The sequence below is a fragment of the Carettochelys insculpta genome, chromosome 27, assembly GCF_033958435.1.
Source record: "Carettochelys insculpta isolate YL-2023 chromosome 27, ASM3395843v1, whole genome shotgun sequence".
In the NCBI taxonomy this organism is placed as follows: domain Eukaryota; kingdom Metazoa; phylum Chordata; order Testudines; family Carettochelyidae; genus Carettochelys; species Carettochelys insculpta.
Genome location: NC_134163.1, coordinates 1189560 through 1217282, shown reverse-complemented (window position 1 = coordinate 1217282; position 27723 = coordinate 1189560). Strand labels below are relative to the sequence as shown.

General features: G+C 53.9%; 2 protein-coding genes across 5 annotated transcripts in view; one reads left to right on the top strand and one right to left on the bottom strand.

Moving 5' to 3' along the window:
• The window catches only part of JSRP1 (junctional sarcoplasmic reticulum protein 1), a 76124-nt gene extending 63686 nt beyond the window's left edge, over nt 1-12438 (top strand). For all 4 annotated transcript variants that reach the window (XM_074978048.1, XM_074978047.1, XM_074978046.1 and 1 more), the window contains 5 exons: nt 3883-3926; nt 8604-8772; nt 9755-9907; nt 10451-10551; nt 11621-12438. In XM_074978048.1, the coding sequence (XP_074834149.1) occupies nt 3883-3926; nt 8604-8772; nt 9755-9907; nt 10451-10551; nt 11621-12190 (1037 nt within the window). In that variant the 3' untranslated portion in view covers nt 12191-12438. The remainder of the gene's footprint in view (nt 1-3882; nt 3927-8603; nt 8773-9754; nt 9908-10450; nt 10552-11620) is intronic.
• A 1780-nt stretch (nt 12439-14218) lies between these two features.
• Nucleotides 14219-26260, bottom strand: AMH (anti-Mullerian hormone). Its single transcript, XM_074978049.1, has 5 exons — nt 24295-26260; nt 19435-19613; nt 16435-16558; nt 15909-16092; nt 14219-15327 (listed from the first exon to the last, which is right to left on the bottom strand). Exons 1-5 carry the CDS (start codon nt 25016-25018, stop codon nt 14355-14357), a joined length of 2184 nt encoding a protein of 727 aa, XP_074834150.1. The 5' UTR covers nt 25019-26260; the 3' UTR covers nt 14219-14354.
• Nucleotides 26261-27723: the final 1463 nt, after the last annotated feature.

The window sequence follows — 27723 nt, the reverse complement described above, 5'->3', positions numbered from 1 at the left end:
AGAGAGAAAACTCTCATCATTTTGTTCCTTTATGTAGCATCGCACTTTCCTTACTGCCCAACAGAAGATTTTTAAATGTTCTCTTTTTTGCTTATACTGGAAATTCAAGGCTGCTCACTCTTTTTGCTAGTACACTGTAAGGCTGTCTGGGTGACTAGCAGGTTTAAAACATATGTAGCAAAATAGCAACATTAGATTGAGGGGGAAGTTTTTTGTTTTTTTTTAATTCAGGCTGCTTACAATATTATGGATTTTTATCCTTTTGTGAATGCCTCTCACTCAAACCCTGACAAACAGTTGGGAAAAATGCCCTTTTGCTAAAGAGTCCTCACTTCTGCATCCTTAAATAGGGTCAAAGAGTGGTTCCAGTCTACATCTCAGGTCCATATCAAAGACATCCCTGTTTTCTGTAAGACCAGATTTAACAGTCCTGATATTCCTAATACAAAACACAAGTAGAATTTTGTAATTGATGATGATAGATAAATCAGGCTTGCTTTACATATCAGGGAAAAAAGAGACAAATTGTTCCACTTTTTTTTAAATTACATGTCAGGAATCTCTTTCCTCACTCTTCTTTGGTTCATGACTAGCACAACAGGTGGAGTTTGGGGAAATCTTACTTTTCCTGAAAGTTCTTAGTAGCCCACGAGTTAAAAAATTCCAGAGTTTTGATGAAACTTTCCACATGCTGCATGCAATTCAGATTCAGGTCTGCCTCCCACCCTCATTCCCAAACTAAAGGGAGTTTTGTAATTGATTTGAATGAGAGCAGAATGAGGTATAGAATCATACATAAGAACATAAGAACATAAGAATGGCCATACTGGGTCAGACCAAAGGTCCATCAAGCCCAGCATCCCATCTGCCGACGGTGGCCAATGCCAGGTGCCCCAGAGAAGGAGAACAGAAGACAATGATCAAGTGATTTATCTCCTGCCATCCATCTCCTGCCCTTGTTATGAAGGCTAGGGCACCATACTTTATCCCTGGCTAATAGCCATTTATGGACCTAACCTGCAAAAATTTATCAAGCTCTTTTTTAAACCCTAATAGAGTCCTGGCCTTCACAGCCTCCTCGGGCAAGGAGTTCCACAGGTTGACTGTGCGCTGTGTGAAGAAAAATTTCCTTTTATTAGTTTTGAACCTACTACCCATCAATTTCATTTGGTGTCCCCTAGTTCTTGTATTATGGGAAAAGGTAAATAATTTTTCTATATTCACTTTCTCCACACCATTCATGATTTTATATACCTCTATCATATCGCCCCTCAATCGCCTTTTTTCCAAACTGAAAAGTCCCAGTCTCTCTAGCCTCTCCCCATATGGGACCCTTTCCAAGCCCCTAATCATCTTAGTCGCCCTTTTCTGAACCTTTTCTAATGCCAGTATATCTTTTTTGAGGTGAGGAGACCACATCTGCACGCAGTACTCGAGATGTGGGCGTACCATAGTTTTATATAGGGGAAGTATGATATCTTTTGTCTTATTATCGATCCCTTTTTTAATAATTCCTAACATCCTATTTGCCTTACTAACTGCCGCTGCACACTGCGTGGATGTCTTCAGAGAACTATCCACTATAACTCCAAGATCCCTTTCCTGATCTGTCGTAGCTAAATTTGACCCCATCATGTAGTACGTGTACTTTGGGTTATTACGGCTGGAAGGGACTCAGGAGGTCATGTAGTCCAGCCCCCTGCTTCAAGCTGGATCAACCCCAACTAACTCATCCCAGACAGGACCTTGTCCAGCTGGGACTTACACACCTCAAGGGATGGAGAATCCACCACCACCACCACCACTCTAGGTAACACATTCCAATGCTCCACCACCCTCCTGATGAAGTAGTTTTTCCTAATAGCCAACCTACTCCTCGCCCTCTTCAACTTCAGACCCAGGGTACTCCTGGAGCCAGCAAGAAGTTTTGTCCCAAGAGAGAGTGAAGTGTAGGAGACTTATAGATGACCTACGCTCCAAGCTGAGTGCAAGGGTTAAGTAGCAGTAGTAAGCAGATCGCACCAGGACAGATCACCTCATTAAGTTGAGGCATTATTTTGATGCATTTGTATTGAATTTTGATACATGCCAAACCCATGGAAATAAAAAAATAAATAAATAAAATAAAAAAATGACACCTTAAGAGCTTAACTAAGGACAATCCCTGTCAGCCAATAAATGCACCCTCACTTTTACTGTATCTGCCCCGAGAAACCCCTCCATCTCTCCCCAGGAGCAGCTGCAGCAGCTTCCCACCCTTCTTTAAGCCCTGGATCTATTCCGTTAACATCCTGCTTTGTCTTTTACACTTTGTTTGTGATGTGGCAACAGCCAGAGTTTCCAGATACAGTAAAGAGGCCCTGACTTTCAGAGGGGCAGAGGATCTGCAGCTCCCATTACCACCAGCTGCAGTGCTGAGCAGTTCCTTTTGCTGAAACTCAAGCCCTAGTGCGTAGGCCACTGGAAAGCTGGCAGTCCAAGCTGTTTTCTGGTGGCAGAGAGGGTTTGGGCTGCCCTCCCAGTTAGCAGACGGTACATGTAGCAGGTGGGTGGTGGGGAGAAAGAGGGCAACCCAAACGATGTGAGTAGGTGAGTCAGTATCTCAGTCAGCTCTGACTAGATATCAGTTATATTCCACCAGAAAACTACAACCGTGGCTCCCCCCGGGGGCTGTTGCCATCTTCTGCAGCACAGTGCACTTCTGAGCTCGCAGCGCTGAGTTTGGTGTGGTGCTGCTGGGGCTCTGCAGTCCTGTGGTGCTTTGTCGGGGAATCTAGTGTGTCTCTGGTAATTAGTCACTCTGGCTCCTTGAGGTTAGCGATGAGGCCCTTAGTCCTTGCCAGTCAATTTGAAATAATATCAAGTGACACAGAAGAGCTTAGGCACTTACCCCAGCCCACCCTGCACCCCCCCCCACGCCTGGGCACAGCTGTTTCTAGAAGCGCTTGATGTTGAATCTGTATTTGATGCATCCCTGAGCAGAGAAGGAGCCTGGCATTTTACGAGTAATATCACGTTCTTTCTCAGCTTTTCTTTGCCTGGCAGGTCCAGGGAGTTCAGCCCATCACTCCCAGTAGCCTGGCACTTGCCAGCTCCAGATTCCATTCCTAGACTCAGATTTTGCATTTGAAGACCATTTGGGCTGCTGTTGTGAAAGTGAATGTTCAGCATGGCATTTTGAGAACTGGCTTATAACTCCTGCTTGCCTCCTCTAATTTATACATGTGAAAAGCTGCCTAGCAGAGTGATCACTGAGTTGAGAAAAGCACCCAAGCGTCTTCCCTACTCCAGCAATTGCATCCTCTTCAGTGCACAACACAGCACTACTTCATCTGCACAGATTCATAGACAGCAGCATGGCAATAGTTTTCAACTACGTAAGAGGTTGTTGCAAGGAGGAGGCAGAAAAGTTATTCTCCTTAACCTCTGAGGATAGGATAAGATGGCAATGGGCTGAAACTGCAGCAAGGGAGATTTAGGTTGGACATTAGGAAAAATTTTGTAACTGTCAGGGTGGTCAGACACTGGAATAAATTGCCTGGGGAGGTTGTGGCATCTCCATCACTGGAGACTTTAAAAAGCAGGTTAGACGAATACCTGTCAGGGATGATACTTAGGCCCTTAGGGGGCTGGAGTAGAGGACGTCCGGAGATCCCTTCAATCCTGCAATTCTGTGAACTATGCAGAGTGTAGGATGTTCTACCTTTTCCACAGCTGCACAACTCCTTGAGTTAAAGGAGAATTTATTGGTGGTGATGATGTAGTTGCAGTAAGGCTTTTATCTTCTGCACTGGCCAGCTGATCACATATTACGACCCCCTCGTGCAGTCCATACCGCAAGTTAACAACATGTTTTGTTGTGCTTGCACTTGTTCTTAACAGATGCCGAAGTCCCACAAAGTGAAGAGGAGGTAAACAGTTTACATGTAAGTAGCATCTATTCAGTAGCCCTGTTTATAACTATCTAGCCTCCAACCTTACGTACTCAGTGCTGAGGGCCTGGGCTATGTGACACTGGATGCCTGCACCAGCTCCTACAGCCTACAGGAAAGCCAACAGAAGCCTGGTCTTTGGATCTTGGGGAGCAGACTGGGCCTTCTTCCACCCCTTTCCCAAGCTGTGCCTGCATACTTGGGACAGCCAGTTAAAGCAGCACCATGCCTGGGTTAATATGATTTTGCTAGATTAAATTAGCACTGGCCAGAGGCGCTGAACTGACAGCCCAGGCGAGTAAAGGCCTCAGCTTGCCCATAGCAAGGAGACAGGGACAGGGCAAGCATCCACTGTACTGTCATGATGCTGTGCCTTAACTATGGCCAGGAGGGGCTGTCCCTGTTCTTAGGAGGGGAGTCCCATGGCCCATTCAGTCCTGGGCCTCAAACTGCCAGGGATAAGGGGAGTTGTCAGGTGTCTGTTGTGGGGACAGACCATCACACAGCCACCTGCAGGTCTTACCAAGCTGGGTGAGGTCTACAGATGAAAGCCTCCATAGCTCATTGCCTCATTGCCCTGCAGTCTCTTGGCCTCCTGGCATGTGCTCTGGAAAACCTCTGCTTCATCAGCTCAGTTCCCACAGGACTTCTACAGGGTTAAGGATATAGAGGCTCAGCTTCTCCCTGGGATTTAGACACCTAACGCGCATTTATTTCCATGGAAGTTGGGAATCTACATACCTGAGGAATAAGGCAACAGTGCCTCAGACGCCCTTAGAGTAGAGGAGGGAAAGCAGCCAGGAGACCACTGCTTGCTACATCAGACACACCTTGTGTCAAACAGGGCAGGAGAGTCCAGTTACAACTTTGTGGGAAGTCTGCCTCCTATACAAATGGGGCAAAGAGGTTATGCTCACCAGCCGCTGGGAGAAGCAAGCAGGGGGCGTGCATGGTGGACAGGAAGAGCACCCTCTGTTGCTTGGTGGATGCTGCGGGTACCAAGGAGAGCAGGCTGTTAGTGAGTCGGAGCTGGGAGGGTGGGTGCAGGGCTTTGATGCACCTGCCCCCAAGGTTGGGAAGCTGATGCAGAGGTTCTGGAAAGCAAGAGATGGATTTTTTGGGTGTTGATATACTGGGCTTGTGGGAACAAAAAGCAGTCAAGTAGCACTTTAAAGACTAGCAAAATGGTTTATTAGGTGAGCTTTCGTGGGACAGACCCACTTCTTCTTTGTGGGGAGTCTCTGAAGGTACCACAGAGAAAGTGGTAATAAAAGAAACAAGACTAGGAGCATTTAGCTAGAAGACAGGAGTGAGAAGAGGTCAAGCTGCGCTCCTGGGTGTCTTCATCACATAATGGAAGAGCAGGAGAGAACTCGCTGAAGTGAAAAGGAAGCGAATTTGCAGGAGAGAAAACCTTTAGAACAGCAGCGTGATCAGATTCTACATTACACTGCCCCTTCCCTCCCCTCCCCAGGAAAATGCAGCAGAGCAAACCTTCAGCAGGCGCTTGTCTTCCAGTAACCAGGACTCCAGCTATTCTCCTAAGGGCTGAACAGACCCTTCGCTCCTCCACAAGCGACCCCAGGAGCTGGGCTTACAGCAGGCCTCGCTAGCAATAGGAGAAGCAGAGCTGTGTACCCCTTCTGGGCCAGCCCTGGGGTAGGTCTCCTCCTTTTAACTGCCTGTCTGCCCAGTCCCAATCACATAAGGAATTAAGATGAACAACCTAGGTCCTTGTTGAGGATCATGGCTCAGCAAGACTCCAGAAAAGACTCATTCTAGAGACCAACCAGCTTCTAAGCTGCTGGATCTGAACACCTCCAGGCCTGTAGGAAGGAGGGATCCAGAATCTAACTGTTTGGTGGTGACTATGTCTGTTATGGGCTGGAATTTGGGGTTGTTCAAATCTAGATACAAACTTTGCACCTGTGGTGGTTGGTTTGGCTATCTGCATATTGAGTCTAATCCAATATGACTTACAATATCCTTCAGGTGCTAGACACTTGCATGAAGATGGTCTCTGTAGTGACACTAGTAAAGATTCAACCATAAAAGCAACCAGTCCTCATGCATCAAGGTGTAAACTAATCCTCCACTGGGGTCAGGACTGACGCTCCCTGCAGCAGCTGCTCTGACCCAGGTAGTGGAATCGTGACAGTTTTCCATCCAGTCCTGAAGCATATGCCAGTGACTGCAGTCAGATGCAAGCTACAGAACTGGCTGGCTTACTGCTTTTGTTTTCCAGTGCCCCCCCAACTCCCACCCATGGGCACAAGAGAGCCCTTTCTTTGGGTGGCAGTTGGCTGGAAATAGAGCCTCTTCAGGGCTTTGCCAGGTATCCCAGCCTCCCCGCCTGCAGTCAGAGCCACGGGTAGCATGAGTCAGCTGTTGCTGCACTGTTCCGAGTTGACAGGCAGCTCTGTGATCTGATGCCTCTGACGCATTTGCTGCTCTGCTGCACTCTGATTCAGGGGGCCTGGGCCCTAGTGGGAAGGGACTAGAACCAGAACCTGGCCGTGGCATCAAATTTAGTGCTAAGTGCCCTCTCTCCAAAGGATACACTGCCCTCCGGGCAGACCTGTCAAAGCGCTTCAGTGGCTGCAGCTAAGCAGTTCTGCAGCATGCTTATGCTCAGCAAAAGGCCTTTTCCCACAGGTCTGGCTCGCCTTCCTGTGCAAGGGGATGCACTCAGCTAACTGAAGTGCACTAACGAGTGGTATTGTATCCAGAGCTCAGCACATCCCTACTGCCCCAAAGCCCCAGCTGGTTTGCATAGGAGGCCAGGCAGAGAGTTATAGATCTCTCTGGGCTGGAGCGGGACCCTGCCTTGGGGTTCATTGAACAACATGAGAGTGTTTTACATGCAGCAGGGGTTTTAGTCACACGCTCACACTGGCTGAACCTCTCACCCAATCAACTTCAGCTTTGTAGGAGCTCATCAAGCAAAATATACGGCCTTTGAGGCTGGTGAGGGAGGGGGACACTGGGTATTTCCTCTCTCTTGAGGTTTCTGCCTTTGTGCGGTCATCTCTTTTCTGGCTTTGACATCTGGCAGACATCAGACCCCGCTGCTCGTTCCTCAGAGCACCATGGCCCACAGCCCATTCAGAGCTTGGCCTACCCTCAGTAAAGCCTCATGAGAATGGATCTGTGAGTGCTGCCCTGGCCCTGCACAGGGCTGAACCGCCCACGTGCAGCAGAGGGAGTGGAACTGCTCCTAAGTCTAGGCTGGAAGAGTCACTGGTACTAAGGTTTCTGTCCTCTCAAGGTAATAGCCAATAATGGGCCCTGTGCTGGAAGGAGGGTGCGGAAGGAGCTGAAATGGTTTCCAATAGCTCCCGGGTTTCCAGTTGGGTTCAACAGCTCTCAGCTCTAAGTTGTTCTATCCCCTGAATGCACATGAGTGGGTCTGGTTCTCTGCAGCAAAGTGCAACCCCCCCGGCCCCACATCCCATTACAAACTACAGTCCTGCTCTGTCCTTGTTCTCCTCATTAGCCATGAACCTCCCTGGCCCTTTCTGTCTGGTAACACCTCCCCCCTGCTGCATTGGAAGCTCAACCACAGTTCACAAGCAGCTCAGCCTTGCTGGGACATGCAGGGCCAGCTGTTAGGAGTCCCACCGACTGGTCAAGAGCACTAGTGTGTGGCAGTGGGTTGAGTTCATTTGCTTCCAGGATGGACCATGATAGCTGCTTACCTCTCTTCCTGGACAGCCAGCAAAGAAGATGACTGCTGGGTTTGGAACCCGACAGACAAACAGCCAGGGTTCCACAGGGTGCAATCACCTCTGCCTCTCTCTTTGCCAGAGGCCAGGGCTGTCTAGAAGGCTACACAGGCAGCTGGTGAATGAATAATCTCTTGCAAACAATTGCAGCCTGCAGCTGAGGGGACCCCCCCGCCCCAGTGCAACTAGCACACCGGCGTGAAAGCCTGCGCTGCTGTGATGCACGGCACTGATCCAGGCCTTGGTTTGCTGTCTTAGCTGAAAGGCAGCAGCACAGCACCTGCTGGCACTTTGCCGAGGCACTGACCCCACAAGTGCTAGTCACAGCCTACAGGTGCTGGGGTGCCAAAGGTCTCCCATCCCAGGACTTAACCCAGCCCAGCCGATTTCACTGTCAGGAGCTTGTTGTCAGCAGAGCAATGGTACAGCAGTGCTCGGCCAGCTGTGCTTAGGTTAGCTTAGCTTAGCGCTATGGTTCCTCTGATTGCTAGCCACCTACCTGGCTGAAATGTCTCAGCACCAGTGAGGTCCACATGTCAATAACACACTGTGGGAAGATGTATTGCTTGTTTCCCATATTTGTGCCCTCTGGCTTTAAATCCTGTGCTGGCTAAGGTACCAGGCGTGGAACTGGGGGCCCTCCAGAGACTACAAGCACAAGCTGTTGTGTAAGGTGCTCTCTGGCTAAGACGCAATCAGCTGCCTGCCCTCTGTTGAATGGGTACAGAAGGGGTCCCTATCATGCACAGGCACATACACACCTGGGCGTGACTTGTACTGCCCTGTAACATGCACACGCACACATCCCGCAGTGAGTGACCTGTACTGCCCACGTGTTTTTCTCCATAGCAGTTGTGGAAAGCTTCCCTGAGCAGTTTTGCTGCTTTCCCTCTGGCTGCTGTGTTTGTGCTGTCCATTGACCCAGTCCCGTTCCTTGATCTGTCAGGAGACAGACGGGTGGGAGGAAGAAGAGGAGGAGAGGAACACGCTGCATGTCATCGAGAACGATCTAGCCGAGTTTGTGGAAAGCATGACAGACACACCAGTTGTCATGGAAACGACGGTGATGAGGGAAGAGACAGTGGCAGAGGAAGCCAGCTATGGTCCGCCACAAGGTACACACCCCTCTCTCACGGGCAGCTTACCGGTTCTTGCATCAGTGACAGGCGCAAACCTTTCTGTCCTCAGGTCTCCTGGCACCCAGGAGCACTGGCGCAGAAGGCACACTGACAGAACTAAATTTGCTTCTCCCTCATCCCCCTCCAGTTCCACGGGTGTCTGCTGCCGCTGGGAAGCAGGCTGTGTAAGTCAAAGATCCGGACCAATGTGCCTGGCCCCTGTTCACTGGCAGAGCCTGGCGTGGAGCCCAGCTGCACAGTGCAGAATAGGCCCATCTTGAGCCCTAGTAGTAGAGCCACACAAGATTACAGCTGAGTAACAGCCTAAAAGAGCCAGCTCGATTCCCTCCCCTCAGGGCACCCAGCGGGAGCAGGGGTGAGAATCCCCACTTATTTCCTCTGCTTATGCTCCCAGCCTTGCCCTGGAGCCAATCCTCACTAGCTGGGATGTCACTGGACATACAAGAGTACCTTGGAATCAGAGCTGGTGTTAGGGGCTGGTGAGCTGAGCAGCCACCCAGGGCTGCCACTTTCAAGGAGCCACCAGAAAGCTGGTCCAGCGTGTTGGGCTCAGCTGGTGTCTTGGCAGCCAGCTTTCCCTGCACTGCACCCTCCCGAGCTGGCACGTCTCTCCCTGCCAGGCAGCCTGCACTCCACTGCCACGCAGCCCCTGCCATGCTCCTGCTTGAGCGCTCCACTCTGGGCCGGTCCCCACCATGCTGCATGCTCCAGGATTGGGCTGGCTGCCGAGTATGGAGCTATGGAGGGGACCACCCTTTTCAAGGGGCTGCTGAAATTTGCCTGGAGCTGCACACTGGCTGGGACCAGCCCTGCTTGGGATTGTACGATTGTGTTTCCTTCAAGGCCAGACTTCAGGGATCCCTGGTCCCTCTGCGTGTGCTTAGCCCTGTATCTCTCACTGTTCCACAACATCAGGCCTGCTCCTGACTCTGACTTCACTTTCTGTGTGTCCTGTAAGCTCCCACGCCCCTGCCAGCAAAAAGGAAGGCTGAGCCCCGCACCATCGGCCCCACGAAGGAGAAGACCCTCTGGGAGGGGCTTACCCTCAACAAATGCCTTCTCATCGCCACCTTTGTCGCTTTGCTAAGTCTGGGCTTCCAGGTATTCCAAGGTGAGAGACGTCAGAGCTGCACAGCTTCAGGCCTCCTCCCTGGGAGCAGCCTGTCCTGGGCCTGAAGACTGAACCCCTGTCTCACACCCAGAGGGCTGAGGAACAGAACATTCCTGGGACAGGGTGGGGGCAGCTAGCGCTGCTGCTGGCCATGCAATGCACTGGCAGTAGCACTGCCAGCGGGATCCCATTGCACTCATTACACAGCAGGAGCCATCTCTGCCCCCAGACCTTACAGTTGAAATGGGCAAGACTGGTGGGAGGGGAAACGGGCACAGAGAGCAGAGGGATGTGCCCCCGCTCGGACAGCAGGTGTGTGTCAGCGCTAGGTCTCTGGACTCCTAGCGGGGAGCAAGGCAAACAAGCGCTGGAGCCACTCAGCTTGGAGCCAGCACGTCCCCTTGGCTCAGGCAGCTGAGTCAGGCTGTGTCCAAGGCATTCCCCATTGGAGTGTAAGCAGTGCCAGGCAGGAAGCAGCAGCTGTGTGCCAGCACACAGGGGCACTGCACAGGCTGACCTTGCCCACCGGCACTCCATTCCCAGATGTCATCGATGCAGAGGATGAGCTGCTCGAAGCAGAGCCCAGACTGTGGGCCCAGCCCAAGGGCCGCCTTCCCGAGGACGAGGACAGCACTGCTGAGAGGGTAAGGGGAGGAGCTGCCATGCAGGAGGGGCCTTGGAGACGCCCGTTCCTAAAAGCAGACGGTGGGCTCCGGGGGCAGGTTGCACTCTGCCCTCCTCTAGCAGTCGGATTCGATTACTGGCCTGGAAAATCAGCTGGGCATCTCCGGGAGGCGTGGGCCAGCCCCTCCTTCCCCCTGAGCAACCCGCCACTGAAGGCTTTCCCCATGGATGGGGGCCCGTCCTGCAGTCCAGTCCTTACGCCCATGTGCAGTCAGGCCCCTTGAAATCGAGGGGTGACTCCCCTGAGATGGGCTGCAGGGGCAGGTCACAGCCACGCAGAGCCCTGGGGCTCATTTCGGGGGAAGGAGCCAGGCCAGCCTACGCTCACTGGGCCCAATCCTGCAAGACCCAGGCCCCTGCACCCCTGGAGCATGTAGGAGCTGAGGGCACTTCATGCAGCCCCTGGTCCAGCATCAGGCTTAGTCTCCATAAGTGCTGTGCTGGCTGGAGGGAGCACCAGGGCCCAGGGATGCAGTATTTGAGGCACTGCTGACAGCACCAGTGCCAGGTCACTGCTTGTGCAGAGGGATCTTTCCTGCCAGTGTTCCCTGTATGCTGGGTACTTGGGTGGCCACGCGGGAGAGTCAGGTGCCACCCAGTGCATTGCCCTGCCCCCGGCAGCCTGGGCTCCCAGGGGTGGGGCGCAGCCGCTCACGCCTCGATTCACGTAACAAGATGTGTTCTGCACATGGATAGAAAAAAGAGATTCCCACTCGTCTCTGTGACAGGCAGGTGCTCTGCCCTGCAGTCCCTAGGGAGCGCCGCGCTTCTCTGGCCCCTCCTCCACGTGCCCTGGGGCCACAGACGAGCCTGGCAGGTCACCTGCCCCTGCTGGCCAACCCAGGGCGGGTCCATGTAAATGGAAGGGAGCCAAGGCAGGGTCCTGCATAGCACCCTCTATAAAGTGGACCTTCGCTGCAGCTGTCATAGCAATGGCTGGCCAGACAGACCAGGGTCCTGGTGCCCTGGGCTGGCCCAGGACCCGGTGGTGAGAGCAGGTGCATTGTCTTGCACTGCTTTGCCCTGCAGGGAGAGCTGTGGTTTTTCAAGAGCTGGTTGAGCTGGCTGGAGCCAGAAGAGGCTGAAGAGCCCGAAGCCAGGGTGGAGGGAACACAGCAAGACTCGCCAGCCAGGGCGGAACTGAGCAAGGGCCTGGGAAAGCTGAAAGCACTGGAGAAGATGGAAGAGAAGCCCCAAGAGAGTGCAGCAGCTCAGCTGGCAAGGGGAGATGAGAAGGAGCCGCGGCTCGAGGGCAAGGCCAGCAAGGGTCATGGGGCACAGCCTGCAGCCTCAGACCAGGAGGAGGAGGAGGGAGAGGAGCTGCAGCGCAGCAGCAAGAGAGCCCACGGGAAGGGCAAAGAGGGCAAGCGGTGGGACGGGAAGCAGCGAGGAGAGCGCCCCAGGCAGGACGAGGGGAAGAGCCGCCAGCCCAGGCCTGACTCCAAGCCCCAAAGACCCAGCCGCAAGGAGCCCCAGCAAGGTGGTGAAAGCTGGAAGCGGGCCTCAAAGCAGCAGCAAGGAGAACACAAAGGCCGGAAGCCAGGGGAGCAGCACACGCCCTTTGTCCCCAAGTTCAAGGAAGACAAGAGGCACAACTGAGAGTCTGCCCCTCATGTCTGAACATTGAGCAAGGGGGTTGTCGGCGTACCCAGCTCCCTGTCCCCGAGGGCTTCAGCCTAGCAGCGGCACTTCCTCAGCCTGGCACCACAATCTCCGTTAATCCCCAAGAGCCATGCTGCCGCCTGAGCTTTGCTGGTGATTGTTTTGTCTGACACAGACATTGCTTGTTTGCAGGAAATTAAAAATGCCTTGCCAGTGCTAGCTTTGCACCCGCCCCTGGATACAGAGCGGCAGCGTGGTCTTGTGGTTAGAGCCATGGACTGGGCAGTGGGAGATCTGCATTCTGCTCCTAGCAATATCTCTGGCTGGTGCTGGCCATGTCGTGTCACTTCAGTGCCTCGCTTCCTCAGCTGTAAAATGGGGCTGATGCTACTTTGCTGTGGCCCAGAGATCACTGAGTGCAGGCGAGATGCTCTGAGATCCCCCAACGAATCAGCCCCTTTGTGCTGGGTATCACTGCTGGAGTGGGAGAGGGGCCAGGCACTGCCATGGCCCTCAGCCTTGCTTTTGGGCTCTCCTGAGAGTGACGCTTGAAGGAGAGCTGAAACTGGAGGATGAGTTTGGCCTCTCACTTTGTGAGAGGTCCCCAACCCCACCAGAAAGATTTTTTGGCTTGTTCAGTAGTCTCAGAAACAACGAGTCAGCCCAGGTACTTCTGAAAGGCACACTGGAAGTTCTGCTGTACAAAGAGCTATCTCAAGGGCCACTGAGCTCAGTTGTAACATGGAGAGCTTTCCTCCCACCTGTGTGTCAGATCTCTGAATTAAATAGGTGTTAACTAAGCCAGATCAAAAGGTTTTAAGAGTCTGTATAAAAATCCCTTCTCTTACGTATGACTCAGGTTTCAGGCTCTGTGCTGATCGTGATGCTATAACCATATTAGCTTTCCAGTCAGCCCAGGAGACGTCCAAGAGAAGCTGAAGGGCTAAGCCAAGCCGGGGAGTTGCGGTGGGGACGTGTCTTTCCTTCTACAACAGGAGAAGGAAAAATTGCCACCCCGTTTTCTTGCACAGCCCCGTTAGGTGGCTGCTGTAAAGTAGAGAAAGGAAAGTGAAGTGTGCCACTTTAATGCTTTACTAAGAACACAAGAGGCCCTGCAGCCCTGGACAGCCGAAATAGTGTCTTCTGACCTCAACTGAGTGTACAGAAAAGGTCCTTGTTAATAGTGTATTAAGGTGAATGATTTCAAAACCAAGCCTGGGGCCCGGTTTGTAGCCTTTGGGGTGAATCTTTGCACTGGATGGAAACAGCCCCACCCACAGGAGCCACAAGTGCTGCATTTCAACCCCAGCTGAACCATTAAAACTAAAGCTGCTGACATGCAGAGCCCCGTCTGGCTCCCCGTGGAGTCCCAGTGTCCCCTTCCACTTGGACTTGCCATTCTGGGGTGGGAGTGGCAGCAGCTGCCCATGATTCATGGGCGATCGCTACAGCAGAGCGTGCTGCGCCCCACGCCGCACTCTGCCAGCCTGAGCTCCCAGCCTTCCACAGGCCTGGGTCCTGTGCTAGCCACCCCCTGCTCTGCCAGCCTGGACCCCTTCCCCAGCACTGCCTCTGCACAGGATTTGAATCTCTGCTTCCACAAGGACATGGCCTGTGTGCCTGGTGCTGCACCCACCTAGCCCGCCATGTCCATCAGTAGTACTAGCCTATTAGCACCTATTTCCCGTATGCCCATGAGACAGACCCCCCCTTACAGAGCCTCAGAGGGCCCCTCCCCGCAGCCCTCACCACACTCAGCGCTAAATGGTGAGCAGTAAAACCCTACACTATTGATAAATAACTGCACATACAAGAATCAGGCAGGCAGGGCCAGGGCTCTGCTGCCCATCACAGCCCCTCCACATCCCACATCTAGCAAAGCTGGAGGGGGTCAGCGTCAGCCTATTGCTGCACTCTGAGCTCCAGCAACCCGGCACATGTGCCCCTGTACTCTGAGGCCGCTGCAGTCCCGTGGGGAAGAGACGCTTCCCGGAGCATGCTGGGCCCATAAACCCCGCAGGGCCAGGGTGAAACAAGCCTGTAGTGCAGGGGAAAGGCAGCTGCAGAACCCACAGCCCAGGCCAGGGCAGCAGTGCAGTCCCCTCCCTCCGAGTGCTGGCGGCCAAAGGAGAACAGAGAGGGCCAGGACAGCCAGGCGCCTCTACCGACAGCCACACTCCTCTGCCACCATGTTGGGGAAGACGGTGACCTGCACGCCCTCTGCGGTGATGCTGATGATCTCCTTGTCGGAGTACTTGACGGGCACACAGCAGGGAGTGCGCCGCAGGGGCGCGCCCCGTTCCTGCATGCCCAGCAGCAGGACTGTGTGGGAGGAGTAGTCGGTGATGCGGGCAGAGAGTGGGCGCCGGCAGGGGCCCTCACAGTTGTTGGCGATGTATCTCTCGGGGACGATGATGAACTTCTCGTAGTGGAGTTCAACTGTCAGCTCCTGCAGGCGGCAGTACGCCTGGGGCCCAGCGCTGCGGTTCTGCCGGGACACCTTCCTCTTCTCCTGCCAGTGGGCCTGCACCGTCTGCAGGGCTTTGAGCAGGAGCAGCGTGCGCAGCTTCCTGTGGCCTTGGGGCAGCTCCCCAGGGTCGCTGCTACCCAAGCCCAGGGGGTAGTAGCAGAAGGCCAGGAGGTGTTGGAAGAGGTCCCTGTTGGCTTGAAAGGCTGGGATCTCCCTCAGTGCCTGGATGACTGCCTGGAGCTTCTCCAGCAGCTGCTGCAGCAGGCTGCCCTCCAGCTGCCAGTGCCCCAGCTGCTCCAGCAGGGCCTGGCTGTTCCGGGGGAAAAGGAGCACCAGAGGCTCGTCCGACTGCACCAGCCGCTCCAGCGCTGCCTGCTCCGACAGGTTGACCAGCCGGTGAGGAAGCATCTCCATCATCTTGAAGTCCAGCCAGTGGTGGAGCCCCGAGGCAGCAGGCGGCTCCCCCGAGGGGCTCAGGACCCGGCTGATGAAGCTGGTCAGGCTGCCCAGGAACCTGTCACGGCTCTCGGGCGCTGGGGACAAAGGCAGGCTGGCCCCTGCCTCAGAGGCTGGTTCCTCGGCACTGTCGGCAAGGGGCAAACTGCCAGGGAGGCATGTAGCAGTCAGGAAGGGTCTGTGATGGGCACAACCATCGGCTGGTGGGCTCCCCCTCCTCCCCACAATGGGTACATGGCCTTCCCCTGTGGCGCCAAGCTTCCCTCCACCCTGCCCCCAAGGCCACCCCCACAATGGATACAGGCCCTTCCACTCCTGCCATGGCCCAGCTCCCCCTGCCCCTTGCAGAGTGGGTAAGGCACCGATTGCAGGGCCTGGCACTCTGTGCTCTAATCCTGTTGTAGGCTGCTCTTGGGCTCAGCCCCTCGCATTGCAGAGCACATCCTATCGGGTCGGTCTCCACCCTGCTCCATGCCCGGTCCCAGGACCCTACAGGGCCGGACCCAAGTGGGTTTGTCACGTTGCTGTGCTGGCAAAGGTGCCCAGCTGGCAGCCATGCAGCAGGTTCAGCCAAAGGCCCTTCCCCACTGGCCCACAGCACCGCCTGGGGCTTAGTCACCCATGGTACCTGTGCTGGAGAAGTGATAGGGGCCAGGGGTGGAGGGAGGGGGAGACGTCACCACATGGGCCCCTGCCTCCCAAGAACAAGATTGAGAACCCCCAGCTCAGTTCATGCAGCCTCAGAGGAGGACCTGCTGGCTGAGCATGGGCGAGGGGGAGCCTACACACCTGTGCTGTGGATAAGGAGCCGTCTCCAGAACCCCACCTGCAGCGAGGAAGGATGAGGGGTACAAGGCGTCGGCTGTGCATCGTGGTGTTGCCAGCAAGAGCAAGGCTGGGGTCATCCTGGTGAAACACTTCTCATCTGTGCCGAAGAGCAGCTGCTGGGCCTCCCAAGCGGGCAGGAGGGCACCTAGCCAAGAGCCAGAGGGTGGAGAAGGGGGATCAGCACACAGCAGCCAGACCACCCCCCTTTCTCTATGGGCTCAGAGCCCTCCCCAGACACCCTCCAAGCCCCTGTTACAGATGGGCCTGAAGACAATGGGGTTTTTAACAGGACATCTAGAGCCATGTGCTAACTGCTAGGCTGTGCTGCCTATGTCCATAGACCCTCGCTGTTTGCACACAAGAACCCATCCTGCCCCCCCCGCACTGATTCTTGAGACCCCAAAGGGCTTTGTGCCCCTGATCCCTACAGGAAGAGCTGCCATCCGCTAGCTGAGAACCCTCAGATGCCTGCTGTAAGCTGCTGTACCTCCGTTGCCATGACGCCTGATTGCCAAGGAAACGTGGAAGCTGAGCTGCCTGGGTGTACGGATGGCAGACGTCACCAAGGCCCGGAGCAGCAGGTACCGTGTGTCCTTGGTGAGGCAGAGAGTCTGTAGAGAGAGCAGACCCCCGGGTGAGGTGGAGGAGAGCAGAAGGGGTGGGTGATGGGCAGTATTCCCTGGCCACTGAGGGCGGGAACCCCAGTGAGATTCAGGTGCTGCCCACCTGATTAGCAGAGCACCCTCGCCACCCACAGGGGGTAGCAGGTGTTTTGCCTGGTGGTGCACCTCTGCACACAGCAAAATTTATTCCACCCTTGGCGGGAACCTGCTTTTGCACACAGACCGTCTCTCCCTGCCTGGCTCTCTGCTGTGGCAGCACGAGCTCAGCAGGCCCAGACGGTACCAGAAGACAGACCTCCTGAGGCCCGAGCAATGGAGCGTGCAGCAGTGTGACTGCCCTGCAGGGCGCTGGAGGGAGTCTGGGCCTCATCCCCTCCCACCCCGCGCACACCAGAAGCCTTGCTGGCTACAAAGATGGCGCTGGCCATTTCCTTCAGGGAGCTACCCATTGCTGGCAGCTTTACAAGCTGAGCCGGGCTGTCTCAGGCCAGCCTGACAGGGCTTTTCAGTGCAATGGCGGAGCGGCGCCCAGAGCAGCAGGGGTCAGAGCTGGCAGGGCCCTGCCCTGGGGAGCGCATCAGACAGGGGCACAGGGCAGGGGGCTCCATATCTGCAGCACTGGGCACTGCTGGGCAGGGAAAGAGCCAGAGTCTGGGGCAAGGAGAAAAACCGGCCGCAGCAGCTGCAGCAACATCCTTCCCTTGCCCCCGCCTGGGCCCAGCCCTGGGCCCTTTCATTGTAATTGTCAGCAAGGAGCTGACAGGCCTTCTGCCTGCTCAGAGCAGCCCTGAGACCCAGCACACTCATCGCACACCAGCTGCAGAACAGCTCGGAGGCAGCTTCCAGACACTGCCAAACAGAGGCCACTTCATCCTGGTGCTGCCGGGTCAGGGAGCTGCCCCCAAAGCCAAGCCAGCCGGTGGCAATGCTGGTGCTGCACTTGCCCCACCCAGGGATTGCTCAGAAGTGCAGGTTTAAAGAAACAAGAAGCTCCTGGGCAGCAGAGCCGTGAGGCGAGCACCTCCAGCAGCTCAACACAGGAGGAGCCTGGACAGTGCTCCAGCACGTCCCCAGGGAGCATGCTCCCTCAGAGGTACCTGCTGTGCCACCAAGGTGTAGAGTGGGTTCCTTAGTACCCCACTGATGACAAAAGGCGCTTTGCCACTGCCACCGAGGGGAGCAGGCCATAGTATTCACTCTTGCCCCAACATAGGGCAAAACCCTCCCATCACAGTCAGCTTTGCAGGGACTGGCTGGACACCATGAACAGCATTAGCATTTCTCTGTTGGTTTCCTCTCATTGTTTCAACCTCCAGCGTGCTCGGGTCAAAAGCACAGAGAGAATCTACCCAGCTAGCTGTGCACAAACCCAGCAGACGCACGAGGCTCACGCGGCTGCAGCCAGATCAGCTGTGACACCCTCACAAGTGAATCCTGAACCTGGGATGTCCTGAGAGCAGACCTGCTGGTTCAGATGGAAAAGGCATCTACCCCCAGTCACACCCTTCTGCTGCAGAACTGCTGCAAAGCGCATGTAAGATCTGCCCACTTATCTCAGTGGCAGCTAAACGCTTGGAAATGCAGCCCCTTATGGGCTCTTGACTTCAGAGCCTAAGGCTATGTCCACAGATCCATTGTTCTAGCTATGGCAACTGCGTGGCTAGAATCGACGTATCTGCGCTTGGCTAACTTGGCCATCTCTGCTGGGGAAGGTTGAGCGGAAAGTTCCCCCCCAGTGACCTCCCTTACTCCTCACGTCTGACAATGAGTAAGCGGTTGACTGCGACCCAGCAGGTTGATTTTGCTCATCTAGTATGCGAAATTGAACCTCAGAAGAGCAACCCTGAGTGGGCCGATCTCCTGGAGTAGCATAGACATAGCCAAGGTGTCTGCACAGCTAGATCCAGCCCCAGAACTCAGAGCCCCTCTAGAGCAGGTAGGTGTAACGCAGCTGACAATGCGGCTCTTTGCCCCCTGGCATGGGGATCTTACCTAAATGCACTCATAAGTCTGTGACAACCTCTCTCAGCCAGGTCCTTTTGCTCAGGCCGTTAGCTACAGAGGCAGCAGGTCTACTGCTTGCTAATGACGCAGCCAGCGCTGGCCTTCTGAGTGAGACAAAGACACTGTCCACCCACGTGAGCACAGAACGAGGGCCCTCCAGGGCCCTTGGGAGTCACCCTTCATAGTGGAGCCCATTGAAGTTCAGACAACTTGCTGCACGTGAGCAGTGGATTCTGCCCTGCCGCCCGGTTACATGGGATGCCTCAGCTGGAGCGTCACCCTGGGCGCGACGCCTGCTCCTCCCTTTGCTGGGCGCAGCCTGGCGTGCTGTTGCTGGGGGGGTCTGGGAAGTGAGGTGCCAGCAGGCGCATGCTGCAGTCGCTGGCTGGGCAGTGCATGGATAGTGAGCGATACCTCCTCCCCACACCATGGATGCAGGGAGCTGTATGCCTGCCTCACCCAGGAGCAGGGGACACGTCTTTCCCCAGCACTCCATGTGGAGGATGGGATGAGAGCGCTGCCTACAGGAACATGGGCAGCACGTCACCGCTGCACGAGCTGGAGCAGGGACTCAGAAGAGTGGGGGGATGTCAAACAAAGAGCTGTGGTGCAAGGTGATCTGTGTGACCTAAGGCAGCCTGGGCCAGGCCCTGATCCGGCTCCTCGTCTGTGGGGGCCTTTGCTGCAAAAACACCCCTCATGGCAGACGGCTAGCAGTGGAGGCAGCTGAGGAGAGAGAGCGCCATGGAGGTTGAGCCTTTTAGTGATGTAGCACAAGGCACATTGGCGGGGACAGAGCTGTGACGGCTCTGCAGACAGCGGCTGGTAACAGAGAAAGTTGGCCTTTGGCAGCTGCTTACCTGGTTCTGGTGCAGCCCTTCTCCTGTGGCCAGGAGCTTCTCTCGCAATTGGCCGCCCTTCTGGTCCCCGTTTCCCACGTAGAACACCAGCAGGGCAGACTGGGGCTCTCCGAGCAACCGCCCCACGTCCTCTGGGAAAGTCAGCTTAAACCTGAGCCTTGTCTCCACGTCCCATATCACTGCCAGGGAAAGGCCAACACACAGAGCCTGACTCGCACAGGTAAAGGGAACGCTCTTCGCATGCTGCCAGCCTGTGGAGTTCCCAGGCCAGCAAACAAGCAGCAGGTGAACAGAGGAATCCCCAGTGGCACTAGCCAGAAAACAGCCGCCGGTGTGATAAACGTTTCTGTGGCAGGGCATGAAGTAAGCACAACATGCCAGGGATTAAGAGACAATTCCCCTATGACAGTTGAGTCCCTCACTACCCACTGCGTGGGTTAGCATGGAGCCAGGGAACGAGCAGAGTGGACCCCTGGCCTGACCGGGCAGATCCCAGGTTGCTTTGGTCTCAGCGCTGCCGGAGGGCTCTGCCTCAAGCCCTTGGGGTGCTGGCTGCTGCTGGCCTTAGAAGGTTTTGTTTCAGCAGCCCTGAGCGTGGCCTGGAATTTCAGGACAGCGCCCACCCCCCCGTCCACCCCCGCCTCCTTTCCAAGCCCCGATCAGACCAGGCACCATTCCAGCAAACCCCCGTTTCTACACATTGCCCTTTCCTCGCAGTTCCCTTTGTCCCTGTGGCGCCAAGGAGCAAGTCCTGGCAGTCGCTCGGCCCAGCCAGCCCGTCCCTGCCCACGCCCTCGAGGGCAGAATCCCGCTCGGGGCAACGCTGTGTCCGGGGAGGTCAGGAAATTGAATGCCTATGACCCCCCCCGCACCCCTGACGTCCACCACAAAGCACAGGAGCATTGTCAAGGGCCCCTTGTGCCACATGCTGCTGCCCACCCCCTCCAGAGCCTCCTGCTCCCAAAGCCCAGGCCCTGGCCCTAGAGGGACAGTACTTAGGACCCAGCACTTCTGATTCCAGCCCACAGAGGGCAGAGGACTCACACCAACTCTGCACCCTGTTCACTACAATACTGAAGCCTCCCCCGCTTAAAACGCCAACCTGTCTCCTGTCTCCGGCTCTTGCGTCTGCTGCCGTTTGCCTTTCAGATGGCCCCTGGTGCCCCTCCAGGGGTGGCTCCACACCCACAGCCAAGTCTGGGATACTCCTGTGTGTGTGTGGCCTCCTGAAATGGGTTGCAGCAGGAAGGCTTTCAAGGATATGAGGTGAAGCACTTGGAGGCCATCACAAATGCATTCTCTGGTGGAAGCTATCCCAGCACAAGCTGTTCTTAGCAAGGCACAAGGTCCTACATCGATTCCTGTGGGGCTCACTGCTGCTTGATTTATTTAGGAAGTTCCTAGGAAAGGGATGGTGGTGAGGGGGGCAGGCAGTAATGGGGCACTCACTCAAAGATCTCCAGGCCACAGAGCACGGTGAACTTCTCATCCCAATGACAGCCAGAGTCCTAGCAAAATGCACACCCTTGATTAGAAGCTGCAGCCTGTTCGGAGAAGGGACCAGAGAGGACACACCCACATCAGAGCAGCCATACTGGGTCAGACCAGTGACCCACACAGCCCAGTGCTGGAGCCAGCAGCTTCCGAGGGAGTGAACAGACGCAGGGCAATTTCCCATGCCATCCAGCCCCAGCTTTAAGCAGGCCCACAAAAGCAGTGAACTTCTCTCTCCCCAGGCCAGAGGCCCTGGGAAAGGGACGAGCAGCACACGCCAGTAGCTGAATGCCTGGGCATTAACAGAAGAGGTGTGAGAAAGACTGGAGGGTTTCACTGAGCTGTTGCCGAGTGCGCCGCCCCTAGTGGGGCAGCATTTTGGAACTCCTGGGTTCCAGCCTCCCCCAGTGTGACCTTGGACAAATCACGCCCCCACTCTGTGCTGCAATGCCCTGCTTCATAGAGGGGGCGGGGGGGCTGGAGTGATGCGGCCCCACCTGGCACAGCTCTTTGAGACCCATGGCTTGGATGGCAGACGTGATGGGTGCAGTCAGACCTCCCTCTCCCCACGCTGGGATGGCAAAACCTGGGCTGCTTTGATTAGGAAATATAGCATGGGGCTCCCCGGTGGTTTGGGAGCCCTGTCATGAGCAGCACACATGGCGTTGGCAGCCAGCAGCACGGGCAGGCCGCCGATTCAGAGCAGCTCCCTGGGAAGGGTTGGACAGATGCAGGAAAAGGGCCACGTAGCAGTTCTCTGCTCAAGCCTGAGGTCAGGCAGGAATGTGAGCACCTGCAAATCAGCTTCCAACAGCAGCTTTGGGCTGTCAGGCTGCATGAATTCACTTCAGCAGAACGGAGAGAAATGATGTGCCCAGAAGTCTGAAGACACAATACAAGGAGCAAAAACCCCAGTAGCTTGGAAGACTCAGACCAATGGGAAAGAGCTGAGAGCTAACAAGAGGGGCTCACAGACTGTCTCCATCTGGGCAAAGCCACGTGGATGTTCAAGCCAGGCACTGAGCCTGCAGAGGCAGCTGGCAATTGGAACAAGCAAATCACTCTCTGCTATGATGGGAGTAGAATTATCCCCATTTTACAAAGGGGAAACCAAGGCACAGGGAGGGGGGCTTCATCTTGCCCATGTTCACAAGGGGCTGTAGAGCCCAGACCAGTGTTTGGCTTGTGTCTGTGCAGCACCTAGCTCGTGCGGGGTGGCGGGGGGGCAAGTCCATTAGTGTAGCTCTCAGGCGTTACTCTAATACAAATAACAAATAGCAACTGAGTGGCAAAGTCCGGACTAGAATCCAGAACAACTGGCACCTAGCTCTCCGCTGCAGCAACTAGGCACTGCTCCTTCATGAGACACTCTTACGCCTTCAAACCAGGAAAGACATTCATGCTTACCAGAGATGATTCTGCTCCCATTCCATAGATGTGGAAACAGTCTCAAAAAGTTAAGACCAAAAGCTTCTAGGAACAGATGTTGATTTGGGGCACCACAGTTGCCAGGTGCCAACTTGGGCTCAGCACTTTGCACGATTGAGTGGCTAGGAGCTTGGCTAAAGTGGGGGGGGGGTCTGGTGATTAGTGAAGGGGTCAGAGTCCAGATTAACTAGAGGTCCTGACTCGCAGGCCTCTGCTCAGTCCAGCAAACTATATGGCCTCTGAAAGCTGGTTCTGCAAGAACGCCCTTAACAACTTTGCATTACTTGAGCAAAGTGACTAGCTATAACGACCAAATGCAAAATACGGCTGAATTCTGAGGGGCCATAATGGTGCTAATTTGAGGGGCAAACTGGATTTCATTAGAAATATACAAAAATGGTTAATAGCCAAAGCTGTCTGGTGTTTTCCACAGGCTCTGGGAAGCTCCCCCAAGACTGAACTAACAGACTAGTCAGAGTCCCACACATTAAATACAACTGTCCTTGGAGCAGTATTCTAGGGTGTTCACGTGTGCCTGAGATTTCTTTTTGTCTGAGAACAGTAACACACACAGCCCTCTGTTAGGGTGACCTAGGTAGCTCAGGGCACTGCCAACCGAGCAGTATTCACCTCTGTTTTGCTGGTTCAAATCCAGCCCAGGTCACAGAGTTTAAAGGCTGCTGGCTGCTCAAAGGCAGGCAACCAAGGATCACAACCCAGTTCTCAGATGGCCACCACTGCACAGGCCAAAAACTTGGCTGTGGCTTGGAGACTGAATTCCCTTTTTGTCCTTGGATGTGACCCCCATCCCCAACATAGGGGGACACTGATGATGTGTCTGTGTCTGACTAAATGGATTTCAGACCCAGATGGGACCATTATTTCATCTGACCTCACTAACTTCATAACAAAGGCTGAGAACTCCAGTGGTACCTGCTGCACGCACACCACCACCAAGGAAGGACATCCACTCTGTTAGAGGGTGTTGCATGCAGTGTGTCCGGGGCTATGGAGCGTTGTATATTTAAATATACTGGTGGGTGGGTATAGGGGGGTGGGGAGAGCATTCACCCCATTTAACTAATAGAGTTCTCAGCCATTTTAAAACTCTGCCAAGCTAGAACACTGCTGATGTGGCTCCCTGGGTGAACAGGGGTCAAAGGCAGAGCACCACTGACTTAGGACAGGCTTAACATTGCTCTTTCTGTACTGCTAGCCCCAGGCAAGCCTGAGAGGTGTCTACAGCTGCCCATAGCCATTCATATGTGCCTGCACAAGAGTCCTTGTGTCATCTACCACAAAGGAGAAAATGCAGGTTTCTACACAGGCAAAAGCACCATGGCCGCAAGGGTTCAGATCTGCTTCACAAACAGGGCTGGAGCCGTCCGCAGAAGACTGCCACTACTGGGAACAGAACAAGGGTGAATTGTTCTCAGCAATCGGCTCTCAGGAATGTTATGCCCTTGCTGGGGTATGAAGAGATCCTATGAATGGGGGGCACTGCTAAGACAGGCAAGAACACTGTTACCCACCCGTACCTGTCGGCATATACCATACCATACCATACCATATCTGTCCTCTCTTGGGAGGAGAGAGGGTTTAACCTTATCCTTTGGATTTGACTGGGAACACTGAGGGAAGGAGTGCAGCAAGGTCAGAGGGAGTACAGTAGCCCAGCAGCAGGTGGGAAGTTGTCAGGGATGGATGGGGATGGAGACAGGGACATGCACAAGGTGATCACTAGCAGAACAAAAGACAAATGGGAAGTTGATTACACCGAGTGGGTAATTTCTGCTCAGAGAGGAACTGTCTCCCTTCCCCATTTCATCAAGGTGCAACACCATCTTTGCTTGAGAACACCATACTTAACACATAACCTGAACATCTCTCACCCCCCAGTCACAATGGGTTGACTCTTTCTAGGACTTAAGCACTTACCTTCCTCAAGATGCAGCACAAGGAACCGGCTCCCCGTTGGCTCAGCCAAGTGTTGCCAGATGTCTCTCAGAGACAGAAGAGCAGAAGGGGTCTCCCCAGCAGGACAGATCCCAAAGGTCTCCAGCCGGCCTTGGTCCCAGCTGGAGTGTCTCACCAGCTTGAGGAAATGGCTTTCATAGCTGGTCAGGACCCCCACGATGTCCAGGTGACTCCGGCCCAAGCCATACCTCCTGCCCATTTTCACCATGCACACGGGCCCTTCCAGCCCACCAGTGGGCCAAGGGGAGATGCTAGAGTCTGAGCCCAGACGTGGGAAGCCCACCTCCTCAGGGATGAGCTGAGGGCATTTTGCTGCTTTGGCATCACCTTCTGGATGGTCCCACTTGGGGAGGAGATGAGCGGCGGCCGTGGCCTTGGGCATGAATTGCACTGAACTAGGCTTTACTCTTCTGTATACGCTGTCATCGGCCTTTTCTCTCTGCTCCTCTCCAAGTCCCAGCTCCCTTGGGACGGTTATTTTCAGGTCTTCAGCAGGCAGGAGTCCTCCCCCAGTGCCTCTTTCCTTCAGCACAGCTGTTGATGGGAGAAATAGCAGCAGGTACTGCAAAGCCACTCCGAATGTGGGCCTCATGTTCCAGCTCTCTGCAGCTCTAATCTCCGAGACTAAAGTTACTCGAGTGCATCCCTCGAAACACTTATGAACGGGGAGGACGGCACCTCCCATTCAAACTAAGCGACCTTGAGTTGACAATGCACAACACCCCTCCCTGGAGAAAAATACAGAGGCCAATGTGCTATAAGGGAGGGAGACAGGGCGGGCCCGTGCAAAGGAGTTTTTCTGTTCTATTTTTGGCTTCGCATCTACGACTTGGAAATGTTATAAACTTAAAGCTGTTTACCTTATTGGTAGGGATGCTTGGCCTTGGCTTAAGATGTTTTTAAGAAGGGTGGGGAGAAAAAAGCCAGTCTGGCTTGAATCTTTACTGGGCTAGGCAGACATTTCTCTTCAGGCTTGAAGCATCCCAGGGGAGGAACTGGCTGGACCAGTCTCTCTCAACCTTTTTTTAAATATAAAATAAAGTACCCCTTCTTTCAAAAAAAATTGTAAGTACCCCCCAGACTTCTCTTGCTTACCCCTAAGGGCCCGTGGCCCACTAGTTGAGAAACATGGCCCTAACGTAATCTGAGATCTTGAAACAAGTGCCATCCAACCTATCCAGATCAGTGCACCTTTTAGGGAGTCAGATTTGCTTTGCATACCACCAAGTTACACTTCACTTAAAACTACTTACTGACAAAAACATCACAGAAGACTCCTACTGAAAACTTGCTGCCTTTCTACCATCGTATCAAATAAATGTGTTGGAATAGAAACATTGCATTTACATTTCAGCATAAGGCATATGAAGCAGTAGAAACTAGCCATGGCCTGAATGAGCTTTTAGATGTACTGACTTCATAGTGTTTATATAGCCTCGTGTAAAGCTAGGCACATATCTGAGCTGATATATCCCAGAAGACCTTCGTGTACCCCCAACGGCACACATATGCCTGGTTGAGAAACACTGAACTAGACTGGAAGGAATGGGTATAAATGAGGTAATGGGAAGAAATTGAGAGCAGGAATGTTTAGCCTGATCAGTTCTCTCCCTCGGGGAGCTTCCCTCCATTACTAGAAGCACAGTCTCTTCCTTTCTGCAGATAGTTTAGAGAGGTCATTGCAAGACGACTCACATTATCCTGTTTCAAATCCTACCCAAAACCTCAATGCCTGGGTCTCAAAATATTTCTTTCTGCTGGCCCAATCAGGAAGAGGTCTCACAATGGAAACAGACTTCAGATTTAGAGCCAAAAGATGGAGTGGACAGATATTATAGGGAACAATCCTGCACTAGTCTGTCCCGCTGGGCCAAAAGTCACTGAACTTCTCCTTTTCTCCCTCTTCTGATACCAGCAGTAGCAAACATCGTACACATCTCATGCATCTGACAAAACGGGTGTTTGCCCATGAAAGCTCATGCTCCAAAATACGTTAGTCTGTAAGGTAGCACAGGACTTTTTGTTAAATAATTTATTAGGTGACAACAAGAAGTCTTGTGGCACCTTATAGACTAACAGATATTTTGGAGCATGAGCTTTTGTGGGCAAAGACCCGCTTCATCAGATGCATGAGTGGGGGGGTGATTTCAGAGGGGGTATTTAAAGAGTGGGGTCCCAGTAAGAGGGAGGGCCAGAGCTGACAAGGTCTATTCAGCAAGGTGGAAATGGCCCAGTATCAACAGTACTTAACAAAAGAGGAAAAAAGTCAGATCAGACAGGGGGACGTGAGCCTTTGTCAGAGTCTAATGGGGAGATATTAGCACCCAGAGCAGAGAAACTGCCTTTGTAAGCTGCAAGCCGCTCCCAGTCTCTGTTTAGTCCATGGTTAATGGAGTCAAATTTGCAAATAAATTGCAGCTCAGAGATTTCTCTCTCCATTTGATTTTTGAAATTTTTTTTGGTTTCAGGACTGTCACCCTTAAATCTGCCACTGAGTGTCCAGGGAGATTGAAGTGTTCCCCCACAGGCTTCTGTACGTTACCGTTCCTGATGTCTGATTTATGTCCATTTATTCTTTTAATGAGAGACTGTCCAGTCTGGCCAATGTAAATTGCAGTGGGGCATGGCTGGCACATATCATATTAGTAGATGTGCAGGTAAAGGAGCCCCTGATGGTACAGTTGGTGTTAGGTCCTGTGATGATGTCACTGGTGTAGCTATGTGAGCAGAGCTGGCAGCGAGGACTGTTGCAGGGGCTGGTTCCAGGCCTAGAGTCACTGGTTTGTGATTTGTAGTGGCTGGTGAGGATTTGTTTCAGGTTGGCAGGCTGTCTGTAGGCGAGGACAGGCCTGCATCCCAAGGTCTGTGAGAGTGAAAGATCGTTGTTCAGGATGGGTTGCAGATCACTGCTGATGCGCTGGAGAGGCCTTCGGTGGGGGCTGTATGTGATGGCCAGTGGTGTTCTCTAGTTTTCCTTGCGAGGCCTGTCTTGTAGCAGGTGGCTTCTGGGTTCCTGTCTGGCTCTATCAATCTGTTTCCTCACTTCCTTAGGTGGGTGTTGAGGAAAACTTGGTAAAGATCTTGTAGATGTTTGTCTCTGTCTGATGGATCAGAGCAAATACAGTTGTACCTTAGTGCCTGGCTGTAAACAATGGATCACGTAGTATGCCCTGGATGGAAGCTGGAGGCGTGTAGATAAGCATAGCGGTCTGTGGGTTTTTGGTATAGGATGGTATTTATGTGACCGTCGCTTATCTGCACCGTAGTGTCTAGGAAGTGAATTTCTTGTGTGAACTGGTCCAGGCTAAGGTTGATGGTGGGGTGGAAACTGTTGAAATCACAGTGGAACTCTTCAAGAGCCTCCTTCCCATGGGTCCAGATGATGAAGAT